At 38.1% G+C, this 24107-nt stretch overlaps 2 protein-coding genes across 6 annotated transcripts in view; one reads left to right on the plus strand and one right to left on the minus strand.

The window, feature by feature from the left end:
* Nucleotides 1-24107, plus strand: part of cmss1 (cms1 ribosomal small subunit homolog) — a 323071-nt gene that overhangs the window by 39257 nt on the left and 259707 nt on the right. The gene's annotated exons all lie outside the window — the stretch shown is intronic.
* The window catches only part of filip1l (filamin A interacting protein 1-like), a 245810-nt gene that overhangs the window by 26627 nt on the left and 195076 nt on the right, over nt 1-24107 (minus strand). The window contains exon 1 of one of the 3 annotated variants that reach the window (XM_048540827.2): nt 22900-23157. The exons of the other annotated variants lie outside the window; for them this stretch is intronic. Within the exon in view, the coding sequence (XP_048396784.2) occupies nt 22900-23066 (167 nt within the window). The 5' untranslated portion in view covers nt 23067-23157. Of the gene's footprint in view, nt 1-22899; nt 23158-24107 lie in introns of those variants that run through there. 3 annotated transcript variants of the gene reach the window in all.

Consider the following 24107-nt stretch of genomic DNA (forward strand, 5'->3'; position numbering starts at 1 on the left):
CAAGAAAACCCCTTCAAAAACAGGTGTTTACTTATGTGCCAGTGTGAGTGGGGTGTTTGTCATTTTGAAATGTAAAAGAAAAATAATATAAGTAATTCAGATTAAATTAATGTGACAGGTTATTTGATAAATTAACAACACAAAAATAGTTCTAACTACAACCAAGATGCTTTGACACCTATAAAATTAATTAACATTTGCTTCAAAGAGTGGGTGTATCTCAAACTCCTACACATCTTCACCACACACCCTGTTTCACTTGCTTATTCCCTGCATCCTGTCAAAAGTTACCAGCAACTGAAACAAACATTTACAGGGTGAAAATTGGCGGCTTATTACTAATACAAGTAGAGCATGTAATGGTGGCCTTATTTGGGGAACATATCTTTGGCACTGGAAAACTGGTCCTTTGATATACCAGATTGATGTTTGTGCAGTGATGTACAATGTGTTGAATTGAAACTAGAACAATATAACAAATATAAGGACCAATGGAACTGTTCATTGACTAAAACTCTATAACTTCGCAATTTTTCTGAAGAGATCAACAGAAATATTCAAATGAATGCACAATGTATCAAATTTTCTTGTTGATGGAGAAATACAGATTTTGTCTTGGAAAAACAAGTTGTGCTAAGTTCAGGATTAGGTTGGCCCCCAAATGCTTCTGTTCAGTCCACCTCTTGATTTCCTTGCATTGTGCAGTGCATTGCAGAGGATTAAAACCTGGTGGACACTTTGAAAATGACCCATCATCTCAATCTTCAAGTAACCTTTTCCCAGGCACTACGATCTTTTCAGATCTATATTCTCAATTTCCAGCCTCACCTAGACTTTCTATTTCAGTTATTATGTTAATCTGTACGTGACACAGGCAGTTTGTTTGTGTACAGAGTGCCTTCACAGATTGCAGAGAAAACTAGTCCACCTGATCGGTCTGATTCTAGCAAAACCCTTCACCTGGGACTACTAGTGGTATCATGAGGTTTTAAGCAATCATCTCAGTCTATTTTCAGCATTGAAACAGTAGTATTGTTTTGGTCCTGAGAGCCTTTAACACATTCAGCAGAAACGATGGAGAAAGATTAAAACAGGGATTTATAATATTTTTGCTTCATATGCTAGAATGGAGGCAGACTGAGTGTCGTGAATTTGACGATTGTTAACTTTTGCTTTCAGCTGAAGAATGCTGAAATGCCTTAGTTGACTCTCTACTTCTTTCTTTCTTTTAAGATGTTCTCAAAAACTGACTTTTTCAGATCTACTAGCATTTAAACACCATGGCTTAGAATCACATTTTACTTGATAATATAGCCGTGAAATGCCATGGGACATTTTACATTGTAACCAGCACTGTTTAAAGGCAAAAGGAAAATACTGCAGATTCTGGAAATCCGAAATTAAAATAAAGTGCTGAAAGTGCTGGCTGCATCTGTGGAAACAGAAGTGTTGTTAATATTTCAGGTCAATGACCTGTCATAAGAATCTTCGAAAAAATTGGGAGTTGTTCTTGAGAAGGATGTGAATTGGGCATTCTTTCAACAACATGCAGAACAGACCAGTAGTTTGTAAATCTAGGGAGTTATATTATCAATGCTCTCGCATCACATCTTGTTGTACACAGTTTTTTGATGAAGTGGGTTTTGTTCCTTATGAACAAACAGCTGAAAGGCCGATGGCCACAATCTCCAAGAATTGTTATGAATGTGGTTTATCAGTTCTGCGCAGATGTAGTAATTTGAATGAATTACTCTTTATTAAGACTATCCAATAGACCCAAGCATCCAAAGTAACAAAATAAGTTGTCACTTATTATAACATGCTCCTACCCAGTACAATGTTGTAGTAGAAACAAGGATACCCAAGTATGACTCACATTCTTGACTTGTGCATTTTAATTAAGCATGTTTATCTCGAATAAAGACATACAAAACATTTACATATGTGCTGCAGAATTCTTAAAAGTTGTGAAATTAGTGATATTAGCAACACCCATACAAGATTACTGACCAGAACATTTCTGAACAATGACAATGCAAAGTTTGAAAAAAAAAATGCCCTTGGAGGACCACACTTATTAGCATGTGACATTGTTAAACAGTATAAAATCATGATTACAGTCACAAAAACAATTTATATAAGGTGTTTAAAGTAGAAAAATGTGCTGCAGTGTTTCACAGTAGTGTTACCGAATGAAATTTGGCACTGATCCACATGAGGATATATTTGGACAGAAGTTCAAAAACTTGACGGAAGAAGTAGCCTTTGAGAGTCTGAAAGAGGAAAGTGAGGTGGTGAGGCACAGATGTGTAATGAAATTTTACAAATTAGAGCTTTGGCAGTTGAAGGCAGAACAAGCAGTGATGGATGAATTTAAAATTGTGATAATCAAGAGGCCAGGATTGAATGAGTGCAGATATCCCAGAGGGTTATAGGGGGCTAAGGGAGGTCATAGACTTAGAGACAGTTGAGACCATGGAAGGATCTGGAAACAAGGATGAGCTTTTAACATCAAAGTGTTGATCGATCAGGAATAAAATGTAGATTAGGGAGTGTAAGGGCACTCCGTGAATAGGACTTCATACAAGTTAGATTATTTGGAACAGGTTTTGGGATGACCCCAAGTTTACAGAGGGTAGAACATTGGAAACCAACCATGCAATGCATGGATTGATCAAGGTTAGGGAATAATAAGTGGATGTGTGTTCCAGGAGTGGAGGAACTGAGGAAGGAGCATCTTTAGTGACATTACAGAGATGGATAAAGGCGATCTTAGTGATAGCATGGATATGAGGTCAGAAGGTCATATCAAGGTTAAATATGGCGCTAAGGTTGAAAACCAGATTCGTGTAGCTTAGACGGTTGCCACAGTGAGGGCTATAGCTGATAGCCATGAAATGGAGATTGTGACAGGGACAAAGTTAGTGGGTGCAGTCTTCCCAATATTTAGTTTGAGGAAATTTCTGCTCATCTAGTGGTAAATGTTGGACAAGCAGCCTAATAATTTAGAGACCTTTTGAAGGATTACGCAATTTGGTGTTGTGTATCATTGCACATATGGAGATGATATTATTTTCAGATGATGCTGCATAAGATAACAAGTAAATGAGAATTTGGAAGGACCAAGATGTGAAAATGACAAGAGAAGCTATCACAGATAATTCCCGGGGTGTGATTTGCCAAAGAGGATATATGTAAGCAAGGACATTCACATGGCTGGATGAGAGAGGTGAAGTATCAAAGCAGGATGGTGTGGTCAACTGTGTCAAAGGCTGCCTCAAGGTCATGGAGAATGAGAAGTGATGATTTATTATCGTCAAAAAAGGTTATTAGTGGTTTTCATAAAGGTGGCTTCATTTTTGTGGCTGGGAATTTTATTGGAGGGATTCAAACATTGACTTGCGGGAAAGAGAGGTAAAGTTATGGGAGGGAAAGGCAAGATCTTTGATACAGAGAGGAATGGGGAGTTGAAAATTGGGCCCTTGTTTGCAAGGACATTGTAGTGATGGCGGTTTCAAAGTTGTGTGCTTTTTTTGACAAAGGGAAATGATGGCACATTTGAAGCAGAGGGTGGATGGAGGTAATCAATGCCCGAGGATCTGGAATCATTAAGAATATGTGGGGCACAGGAAGAGAATTTGGCTGGTTAATAGTTTGGTCAGAGTAGAATTGAGAAACAAGAGGTGGGTCCCATAATCAACATCGACTCACGGACAACATTGCAAGAGATGAGAGAAAGACTGAGTTCAGGGCAAGGGCAGTGGGGAACATTTGAGAAGGTCAGACTGAATGGATTAGGGAAGAGGAAGAAGCAGTGGCAGCTGAATGCACAATCTCAAACTTTGTGATAAAGAAAGTCCATGAGCTTCCTGGACCTTCTGGAGATAGGATGAAGAAGGCAGAATAGAATGGTTTAAGATGATTTATTTTGGTGAGGAAGAGAAATGGAGAAATGTTTGCATTTCTAGATCATCTTTGAAGAGGAAATCATGTTAATGATGTTTGGGAGTACCTGATAATACATTGTATGAGACAACCAGATCTGGCATGTTTAAACTAAATAGAGCCAAATATGGTTACACCAAGTTGTCTGCCATAAACATTGAAACCTGTGTCTTTTAAACTGAAGAATGTGGAGAGGTGGTGTACACAGTGAAGAATGACTCAAATGAAAGGGAAAGCTATTGTTTTAATGGAAACAAAGACATCAAACGTAATGCAGAAGATTTGAGTTAGCAAATCATTAGCTGCAGAAGTATCATAAAGCATTGTGTGCCAAACGTTATATTGCTAGGAATTTGAAAGTATATGATAGATCACCTCATGGAGAGTTTATCTGCCTCCAGAGATGGACATAGAAACAAGTGATGTCAGAGACGGTCTTATCAGTGATGGTCAACAATAGGAGGAGCAAAGCATATGAGAATGACAAGGACTAGTTAGTGAATATGTGTAGGAGAGTTCATACGAAGGGAAAGAAACAAGAGGAAAGAAATGTAATGAATTCAGAGCAGGTAGATGAAGAAGAATTGATAGAGGTTGAAATCACTGTGACTAAGAAATTACTTGCCGCAGAAACTGAGGAAGGAAAGCAGAAGGGATATCTCTGAGTCACAGGGTCATGCAGCACAGAAGAGGCCTTTCAGTCCATCGAGTCTGTGTCAACCTATCAACACCAATCCCACTGTCTAGAACTTGGCCCATAGCTTTGAACATTCCAAGTGCACATCCTATGTTTTAAATGTTATAAGGTTTCATGCCTCTAATGCCCTTCCAGGCAGTGAAATTTGGTGTGATACTTGTGCAGGTGATAGTCACAAGGATTTTACATTATAAAGAGTTAAAGGATGAGAAATTGCCAGATGAATAAGGAGATCGATCAGGGTGTGATTTAGTGAAAAGGGCTCCACACCGATGCAACAGTTTGAGTATGGGAAGTGGGATCAATGTGTAGCCAGAGAAGGAAAAGTATCATCATCCCTCTGCTGTGTTTCCATTTAAGATGGCCAGCAATATGAATGTTCACAGTGTGCTCAAGGTAGGAAGGACCTTGTTCATAAACAAATGTACATTCAGGAGAGGAGTGGGAATACTGAAGACAGAGCAGCAATTAGGATTGCTGCTTAAAGGAAATTGCAATGACTGTTGAAGTGGACTTTTCAAAGGATGCTGAAAGAGGGAATCTTGGTAAGCTGTGTTATTTATGAGGGAGGAAAATCTGGGATAGTGGCAGGCAAACAGAAAAAACCCGTGGATGTTGAAGAATTTGGGTCTTCGAATGAAAAGTAACTGAGAGAAGAGAAAAAAGAAAGCATAGTAGGGGCAAGGATGGAAGAGGGAATAAAGACGGGAAAGAGCGGAAATAGAAATGGTAGACCCAGACCTAGGATGGTAGCTGTCACTATTCAGTGAAATTGAATTATTGCAAAAAAAACCTATCATTGTCTCACATCAGTGGCACATGTTATTCTCCAGGCTAGCTTGAAACATAATAATATGTAAGAAGTATTTATTGCCCATTGGATCAATTGTTGCTTTAGTCATTTGAGCTGTTTTGCCTCGTTAAGTGGCAGTGGTTAAGTCTGACCATATGAGATTTTCATAAAAATTGTGACTTTTTATTAAAAGAACAATTTTTAACCTTTTATTGGTCTACTTCTTTAGTTGTTTAGTGTGAAATTATTTTTTAATTTGTCAAATATTCTAAAATAGAAAATGTAATACTATAAAAATGTAATTACTTTTCAAATTCACCTTGTGTCTAAAGTATAAAATGACCATCACATCATCCTCTATAAGAGTGAAATTGCAACCAGTGAACAATGTCATGCTTATTTTAGTATTACTTGTAACAGTTCAGATGGAGATTGTGATTAAAAAACTATTAGTGGCAATGATTCCATAATGCATACACTACCTTGGCACTTCTTTGCATTAAGCCTATTATTGATGGTATGCTGTCAGTGTGCATTTATAGGAGTAATTAGGTAATAGTTAAGCCAAAATAGGATTGCGGTACTACTATAAGAACCTCTAAATATAGCGTGTAAACAGTACTATCAAATTGTTGGCAAACCTTCCTACTGTTGAACATGATAAATTGAAAATGAGTTTTTTACTTGGGCAAGTAAATAACTTTTTCTCATTTTGCTTCATCTCTTTCAATGGCCTGGCCTCCTCTGCTTTGCCTCCTATATCAATCATCATCTGTTGGCATTCTTCCATCTGTGAAAGATGATGGATATGCAGCCAACAGTTGGTTTCAGATAGGTGTTTTCATTTGGAACACATTTGCTGTTGGCTGGACAAGCCAATCCTTGAACAACAGATTCTGTCACGAATGTTGTATGAGAGGCTACCAAGTGGCATTTTGGGTTGTTTTCAGCATTGATATGTGTTGCCTAGCTGCTGTAGCGACTGGCCATTGTGGTGGTGCCTAACTGTTCATGGGACGTGATGCTGTTTTTGTTTGTCATCAATTATTGACCCACAAGTGTGATAATCAATGTTCTAGGATCTTCATTTCACATGTGCACACATCCTGAAGTGGAGCTTCAGCCGTTCTATTGCTCTTGTGTACAAGATACTTTAATGATGACTGCTTTTGTCTGAAAATAATACATGTAACCAGCTAAGTTCCATTGTCTGTACAGAATGCAGACGTGCAACAGTCACATGACAACAATGATTTTAAGTAAAAACCGAAAGAACTGCGGATGTGTAAATCAGGAACAAAAACAAAGTTGCTGGAAAAGCTCAGCAGGTCTGACAGCATCTAAGAAGGAAGAAACAGAGTTAACATTTCAGGTCCAGTCACCCTTGCTCAGAATCAATTGCAAAAGTACTTTGGAATGTCCCAGGACCGTGAAAAGAAGTGGGGTGTCTTATTTTATTGCCTGGGCTTTTGGATGAGCTTCCCAGCTCTGCCCAAATTAAGTCTGGGTCACGTCGATTCATGAAAAGCCTTCTTTATCTGATGCCAATTGAAACCTCTGATTGTGTAATTAATACCCAATTAAGTGCCTTGTTCTGCTACTGGTGGCATTCACTCTGCATAATCAATCTGCCTAAATGCAAAAGTAGACAGATTCTGTTCGAGTTCTAAATAGCACTGGTGGGACCACTTATGGAGCATTGTTTACAATATTGGTCTCCTTATTTGTTGGAAGAAGTTCAGATGTTTACCACAGTGATGCGTAGAATGGGTAGGTTAACTGATGAGTAACAGGCTGAATAGGCAGATTTCTCTTGGGAGAATCAAGTACTAGAGGCCACTGTTTAAAATACAGAGTGGGAACATTTTATTTTCTCTGAGCATCATGAATCTTTGGAACCCTCCTGAAAAGTGGAGAAAGCTGAGTCTTGGAATGTTTTTAAGGCAGAGGTGATTAGATCTTATTAAGCAAGGGAGTAAAAGGTTATTAGGTTAGGCAGAATGTCTGAGTTTGCAATCAGATCAACCTTGATCTTATTAAATGAAGAAGCAGACTCAAAGGGGCCATTCCTTGTTCATATGTTCATAAAGAACTTGGCATTTGGAAGGGGCTGCCTGGTGAAAAGCATCATCTTGCCCTTTACCATCTGCTGTGTCTCTTTAATGACTCCTCCATGTGACCCCTGCCTGCCCTGCCCCTTGTGCCCTCACTCAGCCTGAGCCTGGGTTGCTCGCTGATTTTGGACCTTTGGTGGATATATTTCTAGCAGCTGCCAATGCCTCCTCAGAGGTACTGATGATAAGGAGGAGCTGTTGATCTCTGGTTGCAGCTCGGAAATGGGTGGAAGGACTACACATTTGTCCTGAGAATCTTTGATCCCGAGGTGGGGATGTTCTGTCTACTTATATGCCTGATTTGCACTAATATCTCGGGCCTTCGCCAAAGGAGGCAAACATGGCTCTAGGCCCGAAACGTCAGCTTTTGTGCTCCTGAGATGCTGCTTGGCCTGCTGTCTTCATCCAGCCTCACATTTTATTATCTTGGATTCTCCAGCATCTGCAGTTCCCATTATCACTCACTCAAACATGGCTCTTGTCAGGTTTCCAGTACGTGAATGACATCCCTGTCAACTCTGTTAAATTTCGTTCCTCATGTGGAAATTTACTGCTACATTTGCCATGTTATAAGTGTAGCAATGTTTCAGCTTATTTAATTGGTTGTAAACCCCAACTGGGTCATGTTGAATGTACTATATAAATGGAACTCTGCCTTTTTATTCAGTTGATATTGAAGAATAATCTGCTGGAAGAGAGCACCAGAGATCCTTTAGTTCCCCTGGAACTGTACCTCAGCCACAGTCAATTCAGTGCATGTAGGAGGAATGAGACTTGGGGAGAAAATTGATTCTCCAAATCTCCTCTTAAATAGCATATTTGTGAAAGACAATTGGAAGATATTGGGGGAGTATGTATTCCATATGTTCTTGAAATGAATACATCTTCACTTATTTACATTCAAGAAATGTTACTGTGTTCCAAGTGGCTGCAGGAATATTGTAATACCCTGCAGTTCTTTTATAACTGACCTTGTACCTATTGTTCCTGTTGCAGTATCAGGAAGTACAGATTGAGGAATGAAGGGAACAGAGCACCCAAGAGGTACTAAGCTGTTGGAATCCTGAAGGACATAGTGGTCAGACTGCAGTCCTATTTAGCAAGTTGGAAATATTGCATTACGTTATGTGCTATATAAATGCATCAGTCAACACTGATGGTGGAGTGGTCACTGCAAAGTTTATTTAGAAATGAAGAGAGATAATGGGAACTGCAGACGCTGGAGGATCCAAGATAATAATGTGTGGAGCAGGATGAACACAGCAGGCCAAGCAACATCTTAGGAGCACAAGAGCTGGCGTTTCTGATGAAGGGTCTAGGCCCGAAACATCAATTTTTGTGCTCCTGAGATGCTGCTTGGCCTGCTGTGTTCATCCAGCTCCACACTTTGTTATTTAGAAATGAAGTTTTGTTATCACACTGAAGACACCTTCCATTGTGTTGCCATCATGCAAAACAGGTAGAGAATGGAATTGATATTTCAAAACCAGGCATCCGTGAGGTGCTGTGAACCATCAGCACAGCAAGAGTGTATTCCATCAAAATCCAACCTTATTGCCCCATATATCCCTGACTGAAGTAGCATGCAGACAGATCAAAGTAAATCCCATGACCAAAATTAAAGATCTGCAACCGTGCCACATCCAGTATTGCGTAGTAATTTAACAGGGAACAGAAGGAGGACGTTTCCTGAAAATCCCCATTCTCAATGATGACAAAACCCAGCACATATGTACAAAGACAAAACTGAGACATTTTTAACCTTAATCTTCGTCCAGAAGTGTTAAGTGGTTGATCATCTTGGCCTTGTCCTGAAGTCCACATGATCAGATATGACAATTTCAGATCATTCTGAATCTGCATGTGTTATCAGAAAACGGTCGATGGTAGTGAAAACAGCAAAAGCCGCGGGCTTTGACAAGAACAGTAGTTTAAGTCACATGATCCAGAATGAGCCATGCCTCCACCCAAACTATCCAGTACAGTTTCAACATTGACATTAACTAGCAATGTATTAAATTGCTCAAACACGTTCTGTCCACAGAAAGCAGGTTAAATTTAGCCAACCAATTATTCCGTAATCAAGCATCAGCCAAAGCTGCTAGCTTAGCTAATTTTGGGTTCCATCGGGACCATTTGGCTCCAGATGTCATTATTGTGATAGCCCATATGTGAACAAAAGTGCTGAGTTCTAGAGGTGAGAGAGATAATGGGATCTGCAGATGCTGGAGCATCCGAGATAACAAAGTGTGGAGCTGGATGAACACAGCGGGTCAAGCAGCATCTTAGGACCACTAAAGCTGATGTTTCGGGCCTAGACCCTTCATCAGAAAACGGGGATGGGGTGAGTGTTCTGAAATAAAAAGGGAGAAGGGGGGAGGCGGATCAAAGATGGAGAGAGGAGAAGATAGGTGGAGAGGAGACAGACAAGTTAAAGGGGTGGGGATGCAGCCTGAAGAGGCGAGTATAGGTGGGGAGGTAGGGAGGGGATAGGTCAGTCCGGGGAGGACGGACAGGTCAATGGGGCGGGATGAGGTTAGTCGGTAGGAAATGGAGATGCGGCTTGAGGTGGGAGGAGGGGATAGGTGAGAGGAAGAACAGGTTAGGGAGGCGGGGACGAGCTGGGCTGGTTTTGGGATGCACTCAAGAGGTGAGTTGTGTTGTGTGTGCTATCAAGTAACAGCAAGCCATCCAGTGTCATTCGTGCAACATTTGACCTGAGCACGACATCAAAGCCTCCTAGTAAAATTGAAATCAGTGGGAATCCAGGGAAGAAAACTGCACTGGATGGAGTCATACCAGCAAAAATGAAGGTGGCTTACGGATAAAGTTCAGTCAGATCAGCCGCAGAACATCACTACAGGATTTCCTCAGTGTGAATTCCAGGTCCCAGGCCCCACCATTTTCAGCTCCTACAGCAACGGCTTTCCCTCCATCATAGGGGCTGTTCGGGTCCACTCAATTCCTCAAATAATGAAGCAGTCCTTACCCACACACATCAAGAGATGCACACTTTGAGAGTACCTTCATTGCAGAAACTTCAGCAAGAAGATGGCTTATTACCACTTTTAGTGATAGGCTTGCCTTGACTGTGTACCCATGACTGTTCTTACTTCCCTCAAAACTCAACTAGGAAACTGACTCATTGTGCAATAAATGGAGCTTTACCATTACTGCCCAGTGCCTGAGGGGAAAAAAAATCCATAGGCCTTTCTGAGCCACTGCTACATTGCCTAACATGAACAGTCTAAAGTGCAATACATAGTTAACTAACAAATAAATTGAATATTATGAGATTTTTCAACAGTTCTGCAAATACTCATAATTATATTGCAAATTCATAAATCCTTCCCTTCAATTTTGTTTCTCTGACTCATGTTGAAGTATGATTCCTCAGGCTGTAATTGCTCTCTAGTACCTTTCCCAAGGAGCCACTTTTTATGTTTTGTGCCAGACAGAGACAGTCCGAGCTGAACGTTCATTTTCCCTGACGTTCATGCAGCTTTATAGGTGTCACCATCATGTCTCAGGAATGGAAGTGCTGGCTGATTACTCACCTCACCACAAGTTCTTATGCAAATATATCTCTATAATCCTTTAAGTTTACTTTTCGCAAAAGCCTGTTCAATCTTCTTCTGAAATCATTTGTTGCCGCTGCTTTCATCAGTGATTTCCGGTTCATGACCATTTGTCATGTAAAAATGTTCTTCTTTATAATCTCCAGGCTTTTCTTGCTTGTCCTTCTAACAATAGCTATTGGGAACAGTTTTCCCATGTCTAACTTGTTGAAACATATCGTAATCATGTGCATCTTTGTCAAATTACCACTTAATTTCCTTTGTTGCAAGGAGAAAGAACTTTTGCTTTTCCAAACTAATATTGTACCTAAATTCATCACTGGCACTTCTCTGGCATATCTCTTCTACAGCTTTTCAAGAACTTTTACAGCCTACCTAAAGCAAGAGTTCCTGAACTGGATGGAACACTTTACTTGTGGCCATTGTAAAGGCTCAGCATAATATCCCCATTTTGGTAATCAAAATCTCAACAGAAGGTTTACTAAGCACTCTCCCAAAATTGGTGGTTTCAAAAATCTATACATATGAACCTCCAGTTTTCTCCATTCTTGCAAACTCCTTAGGTCAGCACCATTAGTCGAGATTGCCTTTCCCTATCCCTTTTGCCAAATGCAACATGTCACAATTGTCAGAAAATTCCATCCCACCAGTCTGCTCATTTTACTCACCTATATACATCCTGTTATAGTTATTTGATGTTTTACTCACTGTTTACTGCACCTTCAAAGCTAAATTCATCTAGACAATTTTGAAATTATGTTTTGTGTTCTGATATCCATGTCATTTATATACATTTTCTGATATAAGTGATGGAGTACTGCCCCTTGGGGAACGCCACTATGTACCATCCTACAGTCTGAAAACAAGTCGTCTCCACAAATTAAAGTTTTCAGTCTTTAGTCAATCTTTTATCCAAACTAATGCTGACCTTTCTGTTCTGTACATCTCAATTATGTTAAATGACCTTTTAAGTAGAATTTTTTTGCAAATGCTTTCTTAAAATATACATAGTAGATTTATCTATGTTCTCTTTATCAACCTTCTCTATTTCAGAATCACAAGATTCAACTTGTTGAACACACTTAACCTGTTGGCTCTTTGTAATTAACTCAAAGCTTTTCCATTTGTCTGTTAAGTTTTTCTCCAACTATTGTTTCTAAAATATTGTCTACCATTTGAGTAGTAAGCACCCAGAACCTCAATTCTTAGAACATAGAACAGTACAGCACAGAACAGGCCCTTCAGCCCACGATGTTGTGCCGACCATTGATCCTCATGTATGCACCCTCAAATTTCTGTGACCATATACATGTCCAGCAGTCTCTTAAATGACCCCAATGACCTTGCTTCCACAACTGCTGCTGGCAATGCATTCCATGCTCTCACAACTCTCTGTGTAAAGAACCCGCCTCTGACATCCCCTCTATACTTTCCTCCAACCAGCTTAAAACTATGACCCCTCGTGTTAGCCATTTCTGCCCTGGGAAATAGTCTCTGGCTATCAACTCTATCTATGCCTCTCATTATCTTGTATACCTCAATTAGGTCCCCTCTCCTCCTCCTTTTCTCCAATGAAAAGAGACCGAGCTCAGTCAACCTCTCTTCATAAGATAAGCCCTCCAGTCCAGGCAGCATCCTGGTAAACCTCCTCTGAACCCTCTTAAGCCACATTCTGCTTGTTGACACACACCCATATAGCTATTTGTGCTTGTAGCTCGCCAACCATATTTATCAAACTTTAGGTGTTTACAAACTGGTGTTGTAAATCTATCTTTGTATTCTTCATTGTCCTTCTTTGTTTACTCCTACCTAATGTGTTACTGCTTCCTTCTCTAGTAGTATCCAACACGTCTACTTTTTTACACAGTCTACTTCTTTTTACTTTTATATGTTGGTTCAATATGCCCCTGCCAATTGTACCCAACCACAGTGGTGAACTTTCCCATGAGAACATTGCGGTGCAAACTATTCCTTTCAGATAGTGACTCCTACCTTCAAGCTAGTCCCCATCTTCCCTGCTTAACCACCAGGGCTCCATCTGCTCATTGACCCTATTTATTTCTTGGTTCTATAACCAGGTGCGTGGCATATGGAGTAATCCACAGACTACTACCTTCTGAAGTCCAAGATTGTAAGAACTGCAGATGCTGGAGTTAGAAAAAACACAATGTGGAGCTGGAGGAACACAGCAACATCAGACGTTTCAGGTCAGGACCCTTCTTCAGGGTCTGTCTGGCCTGCTGTGTTCCTCCAGCGTTATCTATACCTTGTGAAGTCCTACTTTTTAACTTTTCACTGTCTCTTAAAAGCATAACCATACAACTTCAATACCTCTCTTTGTTGTGGGATCAATTTATACCACAATACTTGGCTCAGTTTCTTTACCCTGCAGAATATTCTGCACCCTCTTTGTAATATCCTTTGTCCCAGCACCAGGGAAGTTATTCTACACACATGCTAGTGAAGATGAACATGTATATACAAACACACAGACACTGCAATATATATGATATAAAGGCTGAATTGTTGGATTGTATAATGAATGGTTGATTCTGATTTGCTGGAAATATGACATACTTGTATGCAACAAAATTTAATTTTCAATCAATAATTTCTATGTTTAATTTTTGAAAATGATGTGCTACCAACATAAAAGACTTTTTGTAATGTTTCTCGGATGGAACTATTTTATCTGCAGCGCCATTGGCTTCAGTATATATTTTGGAAACTAGAAAACACGAACCCTGTTTTTCTCATGAAGTTTGTCTATTGCTTTGCCTTCCATGCATTTTCATTTTAAACTTGTCGAAGAAAGTTTGTTGAGTTATACATTTCCAATTCATTCTTGATCTTCAAAGCAAATTGTTCGTAATGCACAAGAATAATAAGTCACTAAAATATTCTAGGAGCTATTCCTTATCAGTCGAATTGTTAGAGAAAAGTAGTAGACTATAATTAATATCATTATAGTTATGTAAACCCTTTAAAGCAGGTATTTTCTCACCTCTTGGTTTATTTAAAAACACTTTCTGGTTATGTTTTCTTTAGGGTTTTGGAGCGTGAAAATTTAACTTGTGTGAAGTGGAGAGTCCTTTTAAATGGTCAATGTGTGTATGGATGAAAATGTAGGATTTAAATGGTGTGTTAAATTCCACAGTGATGCTGAAATATTGTAGCTATCAAAGAGTTATGATTTCATTCGAGGATCTTGTTGTAAATAAGAATTGTTCAGGATTATTTCCTTTGCCTGGATCCTAAGATTAAAAGATGCCTTATATTCCTCATTTTGTTACACTCTTTAAGTGGTTTCTCTGCTAATTATCTTGCTGGTTTTCCTCTATGGTTTGCTGACTTTATTCACTTTTCCTAGATTGTCTGTTCCAAATATTCAGCAGCCTCCAATGTAGTTTAAAATCTGAACAATCTGTTTACCTCCTTTGTTCTAACATTTCATTTCAGCTCTCCCCTTATGAAGTCTGCTAATAGACAGCATATTATTTAAACCCAATCTATTCCAGTCTTTTAGATTTTTACATGCGTCTGAGAATGTTGAACTGTCGCTCTGAAATGTAAAGATTCCTAGATTCCGTAACATCTCTTTTTGGTATTGATGCTCGATTTAAATATCAGTTTTAGTTACGTTGGATGTACTTCCTTCAGTTCTGTGCTTCCTGCACTCAACTACAGCAGGTGTTGCTTGATATGTGTTTTTACCAACTTGATTATCAATACATGAGACTTTTACCCCTGTAGTTATAGATCACAGAATTGTAATGGTATGAACAAGGCCATTCAGAACTGCATTGACATCCTTCTGTTTGTGTTATTTTTGATGCAGTGCACTGTTTGAAAGCTTTTCAAAAATATCTCCAGATTCCACTCACTTTTTGTTTCCAGCAGTTTGACGCAATTTAACCAGTATTCTTACTACCTAGATCCTTGTCTGACCATGTCATTTTGCTTGCATCCACACGGAACAACATGTTTCTAATAATAAAAACAGAAAGTACTGGAAAAACTCAGCAGGTCTGGCAGCATAAATGGAGCGAAAGCAGAGTTAACATTTCACGTGCAGTGACCCTTCAGAACTCAGTTCTAGCTTACACATCCTTAGACACTATAGGCAATTTAGCATGGCCACTCCACCTGAGCTGCACATCTTTGGACTGTGGGAGGAAAGCAGACCACCCGGAGGAAACCACACGGTCATGAGGAGAATGTGCAAACTCCACACAGACAGTCGCTGGAAGGTGGAATCAAAACCGCATCCCTGGTGCTGTGAGGCAGCAGTGCTAACCATTGAGCCACCATGACATGCTGAAGAATCTTCCATTAACTTAACGTACTAAAACAGTTCTTCTGACTTTCTCTCATCATCCCAAACATTCCTAATTTCCTGTCGATGGATGGTAAGTCCAGAATTCTTTTCTGATTTCAGAATGTTTTTGTTAATAAGTGCATGTGAAGTAGACATTATCTGAGAATTTTTGTTTATAAAATGATTTCCACTGATGGACAAACATGTTTTTACATGTACATGGCCTTCAAAATTACAAGTGGAAATTGGTAGTAATTGTTTAAAAGTGTAATACAGAATTGCACTGTGTTGTGGCAGAGGAGGTTTTTTGACTTGTCGTGCTTGTGTAGGGCTATGAAGGATCAATCCAATTGGTCCCAATCCCCCCTGAATTTTCCTCAGAAGTTTTCAACTCTTCAAATAGATAGTAACTTTCAAAAGAACTGTCAAATCTGCTTTCACCAATGTTTCAAAGTAATGTATTCCAGATGGTGATTCACCACGTTAAACACAGCTCAATTCTGGCTCTTTTGCTAGTTAATTCTCTGGTTACTGACCCTGCTTACAGTTCTGTATCAAAATTCTTAATGTTTTTTAACAGTCCTTTTAAATCTCTTGTTAATTTGCACTGTCCTATGAAGAAAAATTGCAGCTTCATTCATTTGTCCAGATAGATGAAGTCCCTCATCTCTGATTCTAGTAAATCTCTGCCCCATCCTTTCTGAGGCCTTGACATTCTTTTTGATCGTGAAAAAGGGTTTCTGAAGAAGGGTCCAGACCCAAAACGTCAGCTTTCCTGCTCCTCTGATGTGTTCGTCCAGCTCCCCAGCATGTTATCTCAGACTCCAGCATCAGCAGTTCCTACTATCTCTTTTTTGACAGTGAGGTGCTCAGAATTAGGCATTATGTTCATCTGAGGCCTAAACCAATGAGTCATAAAGGTTTAGCATAGTTTCCTTGTTTTTTGGTCTTTGTGCTTCTAAGAACAAAAAATCCCCAAAGCTTTTGAGTTTTTAAAAACAGAAACACAAAATCTTATCTTGACAGTCACAGCTGAATCATATCATTTGCTAGTTTTTACATCTCAAGACGGAAGTTGTGTCCTTTCGATATTTTAGGGTGAGTATTGTTCAAAAAAAAACCACGGAAGGTTGCAATTTACTTCAGACATTGCTTTTATTAAAATGTGACTGGAACTTTCAGGCCAAAATCATCCAGATGTGAATTGTAAGGATTGAAATTGAAATCTTGTAAAAATATTTTGTTGCTTGAATATATAGTTGTAAATTTTACATTCAAACTCCAAAATAAACTAGCTGAATTTAAGAGCAGGCGTTGGAGAGAGATGAGAGATAATGGGAACTGCAGATGCTGGAGAATCCGAGATAACAAAGTGTGAAGCTGGATGAACACAGCAGGCCAAGCAGCATCTTAGGAGCTCAAAAGCTGACGTTTCGGGCCTAGACCATCTGGATACGACAGCTAGGTGGTCATTGTACAAATTTTAAAACTCATTGCCTAAGTGACCGTATTATTTCTATGAACAGTTGCAAAAGCTCCATATTATTTTCTCCATGGGAATGTTTAACATTACAATTTTGTACATTTGCCTGCATCTGTTACTAGAAGAGATGCTTGGTTTTTACTTAGTGTAGGACACAAATTCACAGGCACTAAAGCTGATTGCAAACTGTTCCAACATTGAAAAATAATACTCAGGTTAACAACGGAATGTGAGCAGCAGCAGGCCATTGCTGCTATTAAGGAATTGTCTTTGGCGTTCAGTTGGGAAGGCTTCACAGTTGAGGGAGGGATGGTGAGTCTGGATCCTGAAGAGGCCTAAACATTCCTGGTGTGACCTGGAGGCGCACACTTACTCCTGACTCCACACTTTGTTTCTTGCTTGGTCTTCAGGTAGGCGATTCACAATGGCTTCCATCGTTAAAGTTGTAGTTAGGCCACGGTGATATTATCAGAGCTCAGTGTGCATATTTATAGACTGTTGTCTTCTGAGGTTGATGGATGGGGTGGGGTTTGATCTCTTGTGCCTATTTATGAATATGTGAAAGAGTAAAGTGATGTTGGTAGGTTTGTACCATGAGTGGTTTAACTGTCCACCCATTTCATCTGGGCTGGGCAGGCAAAGTTAAAATTATCGTGAGCAGATTGTGGACAGGGAATACTTTGAAACACTGCTCCATTTTTGATTCCTAAATTTATATTTGGTATTGACTGTATGTGCTGTAGAAGCTTTAATTAAAAATAAATGCGGTCTTTGCAAAGTTTGCAAAGAGTTGCAGATTTTTAGTGCTTTTTCTTTGTAATTTGTAAATTTGTCCTGTCGATGAAAAAGTCTAAATAGATCTTCAACTCAATAGACTTGATAAGTAATTGTGCCCATTTCTGCAAGCTTGATTTGATAACTTCAAATTTAGATGGAGAAATGTTATATTAAATTTTCTTGTTTCAAGCATTTCCTTGATGAATGCTCTGAAACATCAAATAGATTAAAACTGGAGGATTTAGCTGTACTTTTCTGCATGTTCTTCAGCAAGAACTGGTATTAGCAAAAAGACAATGTCGAAGAAGCAGCACTTGTTGTAACTGCTACTGAGAACAATGAGCAAATTTGGCAGTGCTGGATATATTTTTAGTGTTCTTGTTCAAAACCAGAAGACAGAAAAACGCTGTCAAAAGAATGTTCCCAGTGAATGGAGTAATTGCAGCTGATTGGTTGTAAGTGATGTCATGCTTTCAGTAGATGGTTGTAGCCTGGTTCACATTACATTTGTTTTACTAATGTTCTGGGGTCAATTAGCAATTTAACCTCGGAACATTGGGGAAGAAATTTCCAAAGTGAAACAGGGCTTTTACAAAATGATAGGAGACGAGAGTAAATACAATGCAATTGAGAGATCTGTGGGAAAACACAAGTTTGGGTTCCTCTTACAACTGAATATGTTAAAAGCTGGGAAACGTCACCTCAAAAACAAAACCTAGGTGATTTTTGCCTGACATTGTAATTTGCAAGATGAATGTCGTGATACTTGGCAGAATCTGAGGTTTTGCTTACTGACTTCCCTGACTTTGTGCAGGCACTAAATTGTAATGTAAATGAGGCAAATGTGCTATTTCCCTCTTGCTGAATTACTGGTATTTGATGCATCCCAAATCTAATAGGGCAGTGATTTTGTAATGAACTTGTTTCCCAACCAGATGACTAGAGTTTAAAGCCCAGGGTTGCTTATGTATTTTGATTTTAGCAATTATATCTTCATGGTCAGACTGCTAAAGTTGTTGATTGTGATGCCCACAGCCTAAAAGATGGAAAATCATGCTCCTGATTTATCATGTCTCATTTAAAGGTACAAATACTAAGATGGTCAACGAAAATTTCCAGAAAATAACTACACTGCCTTCACGTTCAATTTTTTTGCAGATCAGTTTTCACTACTTTTTAATAGATTTTATTTTAAACATATGAATTTGTAAATCATTGAAACGTTTTTTTGATTTGGCTTGGTGTTCATGTGATCTGTCTTATTTGAGGAAAAATGTATAATGCAACTCTGAAAGCATTATCAGCTAGTCTTAAATCTTCTAGTTACCAACTAACTTTTCTCCACAGTTGTATACATATATATGTTTCCTCTATGTTCCTCATTTTGTCTTGTGATTTCTTCTCTGCCTTTTAAGTGTGATAATAATATTAATAATATAATGCCTAGCACTTATTGTCTTGGAATTACAAGACATTGAAATGTTGATATGACAATATCAGAACTTAAATAGCACACACGAGGCAACGCAAAGCTTTAGGAATCCAGTCGATTAGGGTTTTAGCAAGTTTTTATTTTGGTGAAAGTCCCTGCAAATTGGTAATTACACACTGAAGAACTGCACAGTCTGGGATAAATACCATTAAATAACGCTGCAGTTTGTAAAGTATTATAGGAAGAAATTAATAAAAACATCGAAAGTTGTATTTTCAATATTGGAATTTAAAAAGCTTTGTTATTAAGTCATTGGTTGCCCATTGAAGTTCACAACTAGACATTTTTCAGCAAATAAAACGTGTGTAGCAAAATTGCTGACAAATAGCCATTTAGCATATACTGTTTAATTTTAAAAAATTAACAGTTTCATAGAAAACAGTGGAAACTGATATATATTTTAGATGAAGTTATTTCTTCCCCGGCGACTAAATTTTCAATGTCATTTGTTTACATTGCATGCTTTATTGCGTGAATGTAAGGGTAGTGGCACTAGGCTTTGATGGATTGATAAGTCACATTAAGATTCTCATGTCCTTAAAGCTGCTATGACTTGCCTATAAATTGAACCGTTTAGAATCTAAGATGTTGAGTTGAAGGTTATACAATGTTGATTACATAATAATCCTGTTGACATTAAACTGATATATATGCATGAATAGTATAGATTACTAGGGTTTATGTTTAGTACTTTGCTGAATTTTCTTTGTAGGTTTTGTCTTCTTTCTTAGCAGAAATTTTGTTTTATATTGCTGAAACAGATGCTTATAATAAGAGGAATATGTAGAATTGCAAAAGATTGCTTGTTTATAGTTTTACTTTGAATAAATCGTGAAGCTTTCAGCCTTTCATTAGAATTTTAGTACAAAGCAACCATTATAATTAATGCGTATTAAGATTGAAGTTAGCATATTTGAGTAACTTGTGACTTCTTACATTGAAAATGTGATTTTGGTTGTTTTGTGTATCATTTAGGAAATTTAGTTCAACATTTTATAATGGCTGAACTTGGTTATTTAAAGTGACCTTCACTAAGAAGTATAGTTTTCAGTTTATGTGCATTATTCCTTGTACCAATAACAGAAATATTGTAAATGTGCAAATTCTGTATTCGACATCATGCGTGAAGAATGGCTGCCCATGTGAGACTTGGGATGAAATATGCAAAAGTGCAATTTTTTAACAAATAAGACTTTAAACTTCAGCAGGACCACATGACTCCCCTAAGTTTCGTGGGACCTACAGTTATATACCAATACAACAATAAGACCTGATAAAACATGTAAATTCATTAATGCATGTGTGTAGCGCAAATGTTAAAAGAAATTGAAACCTGGTCCACTGTTTACTATTAGTGACTTATGATCCGCAAGTACTATATTTACTTAGATCACAAAGAGAATGATAGTAGCTTGTAAGATAACCACATAGTAAATAACTTTAATTTACTTTCAGTATTAAAACAAACATGTCCCATGTTTCGTAACTAACCTAATCCAATTGGTCTTTACTGTAGTTTTATGAATTTACATGTTTTTATTGTTGGAGCCCTATGCTCAAGACATTTTAGTTTCCCTCAGCTGAGCACTTGTTAAATATACCTTGAAATTATGCGGAAAGAAAATGGCAAAAGTCAGAGTGAAAGTATAATCGCGATAAAACAGTAAAGTCAGAGTCAGAAAGTAATTCTGCTAACGTCACACAACAGTAGATATTACTCTGTTCAATCCTTGAGCAACTGCATATCAATCATAAGCATATCATAAATATGCTTTAAAAAGCCTTAATTGTACCCAACCCATTCTGGTTGAAAGAAGTTTTTGAATATATTTTGCCAGAGTTTTGCAAAGCCACATTTGACTTGAGAAAGCTTGCAATATTCCTAATCACTGTGATTGGGGAAAAGTTGTAGCTTTAAAAATGTTGTAGCAGGATTTCTATTCTAAAAGAATTGTAGTCTGTGAACTTGTTCAGCACTATTTCTACAAAGACTGGGGCCAGTGCTAGAGACTACTTATGAGTTTTGGCTTGAGACTTTAATGTCTTTGCATTTTATGATACCTTTGCAGATACATCTTTAATAAAGTATAAACTCAGACCACACAAGTAGATCCTGTTGCTGATCTTTGCTTGTTAATTAATTTATAGCACACACTGATATGTAGTTGCTCAATGATTAAACATAGTAACTTTATTACCTACTGTTCTGTGGTGACATCAGAATCACTTTCAGATGTGACTTTATTGTTTTATCCTGAGTATACTTTCACTTTGACTTTTGAAATTTTCTTGCATAATTTTTTCCATTTTTTGTGCAAAGGATAGATTAACACCAGGGGATGGAAAATTGTTAACTTGATCACTAGAATTAAACCCAGGGCTAAGCACATGCTTATTCAATGAACAGTTGAAATGTATAATTTTACGAATGTACACTGAAATGTTTTGGAAACTACATTGCCTTCACAAGAAGTCACTCCTGTTTCTGATTTATTGTTAATCCAACTTTGCTCAGCACAGTGATATTTTTAAAATAAGTTGACACTATGTCAACTATATTCTTCTGTTAGTGTAGCCTTTGCAAGTACTATATCAAATTAGCTGTTAAAGTACATTTTACTCCAAAGAAATTACGTGGCACAAACTGTCCACTGTATATGCAATACTCGTTTTTCAATATTTTGAGCAAATCTGAAGAATATTTTTAAATTAGTGCCACAATGACCTTATATAAATTAAAAGTTGAAACACTTGAATGCAAGACACATGAACAGGCAGAGTTCCTGGCACATCGTCTGTGTTTATGACAGTGTTGTTTAAAATATATATTTTTAATGCATATGTACATTTATTGCAGGAAGAAAATGAGTTTTAATTCTTAGGGATGGGCTCTTTGTTGAACAAAACTGCATGAAATAAATTGCTGTTTTCTTGGAAGAGGATGATGGAACACATCTGTGTTACAAAAGTGTTATGGAACATATCTAACTTTTTAATTAAGAACATGCCTAAGAGTCAAGACAAAAAATATTCAGAGAGATAGGGAATATCAGCCTTAAGACTTAAGATATAGTTCTCAGCTTGTTAGATCATACAACACTGACAATGATATTAATGTACAAGTAATTACTTGTTTTCCGAAATGAATTAACTTCAGTCTATAAGTTATGGCTGTTCTCAACTCGCCATAATTTTAGCTAGTGTTTAATATGGTGTACTGAGAATTGTGTTAAAAGGTTACTGCTCACAGCATACAATAGTTCACTACTTATTGACAGAGTACTAATGAAAGGTCAAGGACACTTGTGTATTACAGGTGAAAACTGGACCAATACATTACCTATTAAAACAGAACGAACTTACGTTTATAACTTTCTGTAGTGAATGCTATCAATTTGACTACTTTTGAACAGCAGTCAAATGAACAACTTTATCAATACAATGACTTATAAGTGAACTAATTCAATGTATATTTTGGATGTTTCCAACTTCCTTGAACATGTAAACTCACCCCAACTAAGACCATGGCCCCGCCCCCAAAACCTTTTCTTAAAAAGCTGAATTGGTTGTAATCGGGGCTTGACTGTCGAACGAAGTTTTTTTTTGGCAGCTGTAATTCTAATTCTACTGTAAGTTCAAGTTTAAAGAAACCCATCCGGGGGGAAAAAAGTTTTACCACTTTTGGCATTGTTTCTCCCCTACCTGAAGCCTGCAGATTGTGAAGTTCCATTGCTCGTTTGTGGGAATGAGAGCACTGAGGCAATATGATGGTGCGATGCAGCCTTCCAGTGATCAGCGATGTGAACATTCCGACAGTAACACCAAACAATGAGAGATGTGCTCTTTGCATCCTCTAGCCAGTGGCCCATTACGTCAGATCATTGCCATATATGGTGCTCTGTTGTGCAGACCTGGAGTGTCTGACTGCAGCTCTCTGATAGCCAGGACGAGGAAGCTTATTACTGCACTTTGGCTCCAGCTGACGTTTAGGGTTCTGTGAAATGATGTGTTTGTCGACTCAGTTCTCAGCCAAGAAGAATGTGCGGAAGGCTTTAGGTTACAGAATTTCCTACTTGCCATTGATTGCACTGTCATTACTGGAACAGTGGCTAAATGGTGCTGCCCAATTTCTAAAAAAGGTTTTTCTCATGTTTATGTACGAATTTATTACACCCGACTATGAATGCAGTTTAGTCTTTCAGTTCACTGTTGTTAATTAAGAAAGCTGCAGCTGTGTTTAACAGCATCAAAGTTGCACTGTTGTCTTGGCTTCAAATGAGTTACAAAATGAAACAATAATATCTCAAAATATCTATGCTGCAGCAATCACGAAGTCTATGCAATTTAATAGAAAGCAGTGAAGTAGTTTTATCTGTTCTGTACAAAAAGCAGAGCATTCCTTTTTAGTTCTTTTTTGTGTTCTGTATAAAAATTAGTGAGAAAGTTTTTTTTATCTAGAAATTCCTCTGACATCATTTCAACCCACAGGCAGCATGATGTTATGGTGGAAGAAATTCTGGTGTAAGCATCGGGCTACATTCTGCACCTCTTCCAAAGTTCTGCGGTTAGCTGCATTTAAACCTATAAAAAAGGTCAGATAAGAGGACTTTGTACTAAAATTCTCAATCTTTCACTTTCCACTGAAACTACTTAGGGAGTGTATATTCATTGCTGGAATTAGAACAGAAAAATTAACAGAAAGATATGGACAATGAGCTGAAACTTTTTTAAAAAACCATGTGAAACACAGTATTAGGGATAAGTATGTAGAGTGGCACAGAAAGCTAGAGAAAAACTCACTCTTCCCAAATAGGAATGTATTTCATATTTGTTTCACTCATTCAAGGCATATGAACATCTTTGGTAAGGCCAGCATTTGTTGTTGATTCCCAATCGCCCACCAGAATGTG

Source organism: Stegostoma tigrinum, chromosome 12 (assembly GCF_030684315.1).
Source record: "Stegostoma tigrinum isolate sSteTig4 chromosome 12, sSteTig4.hap1, whole genome shotgun sequence".
In the NCBI taxonomy this organism is placed as follows: domain Eukaryota; kingdom Metazoa; phylum Chordata; class Chondrichthyes; order Orectolobiformes; family Stegostomatidae; genus Stegostoma; species Stegostoma tigrinum.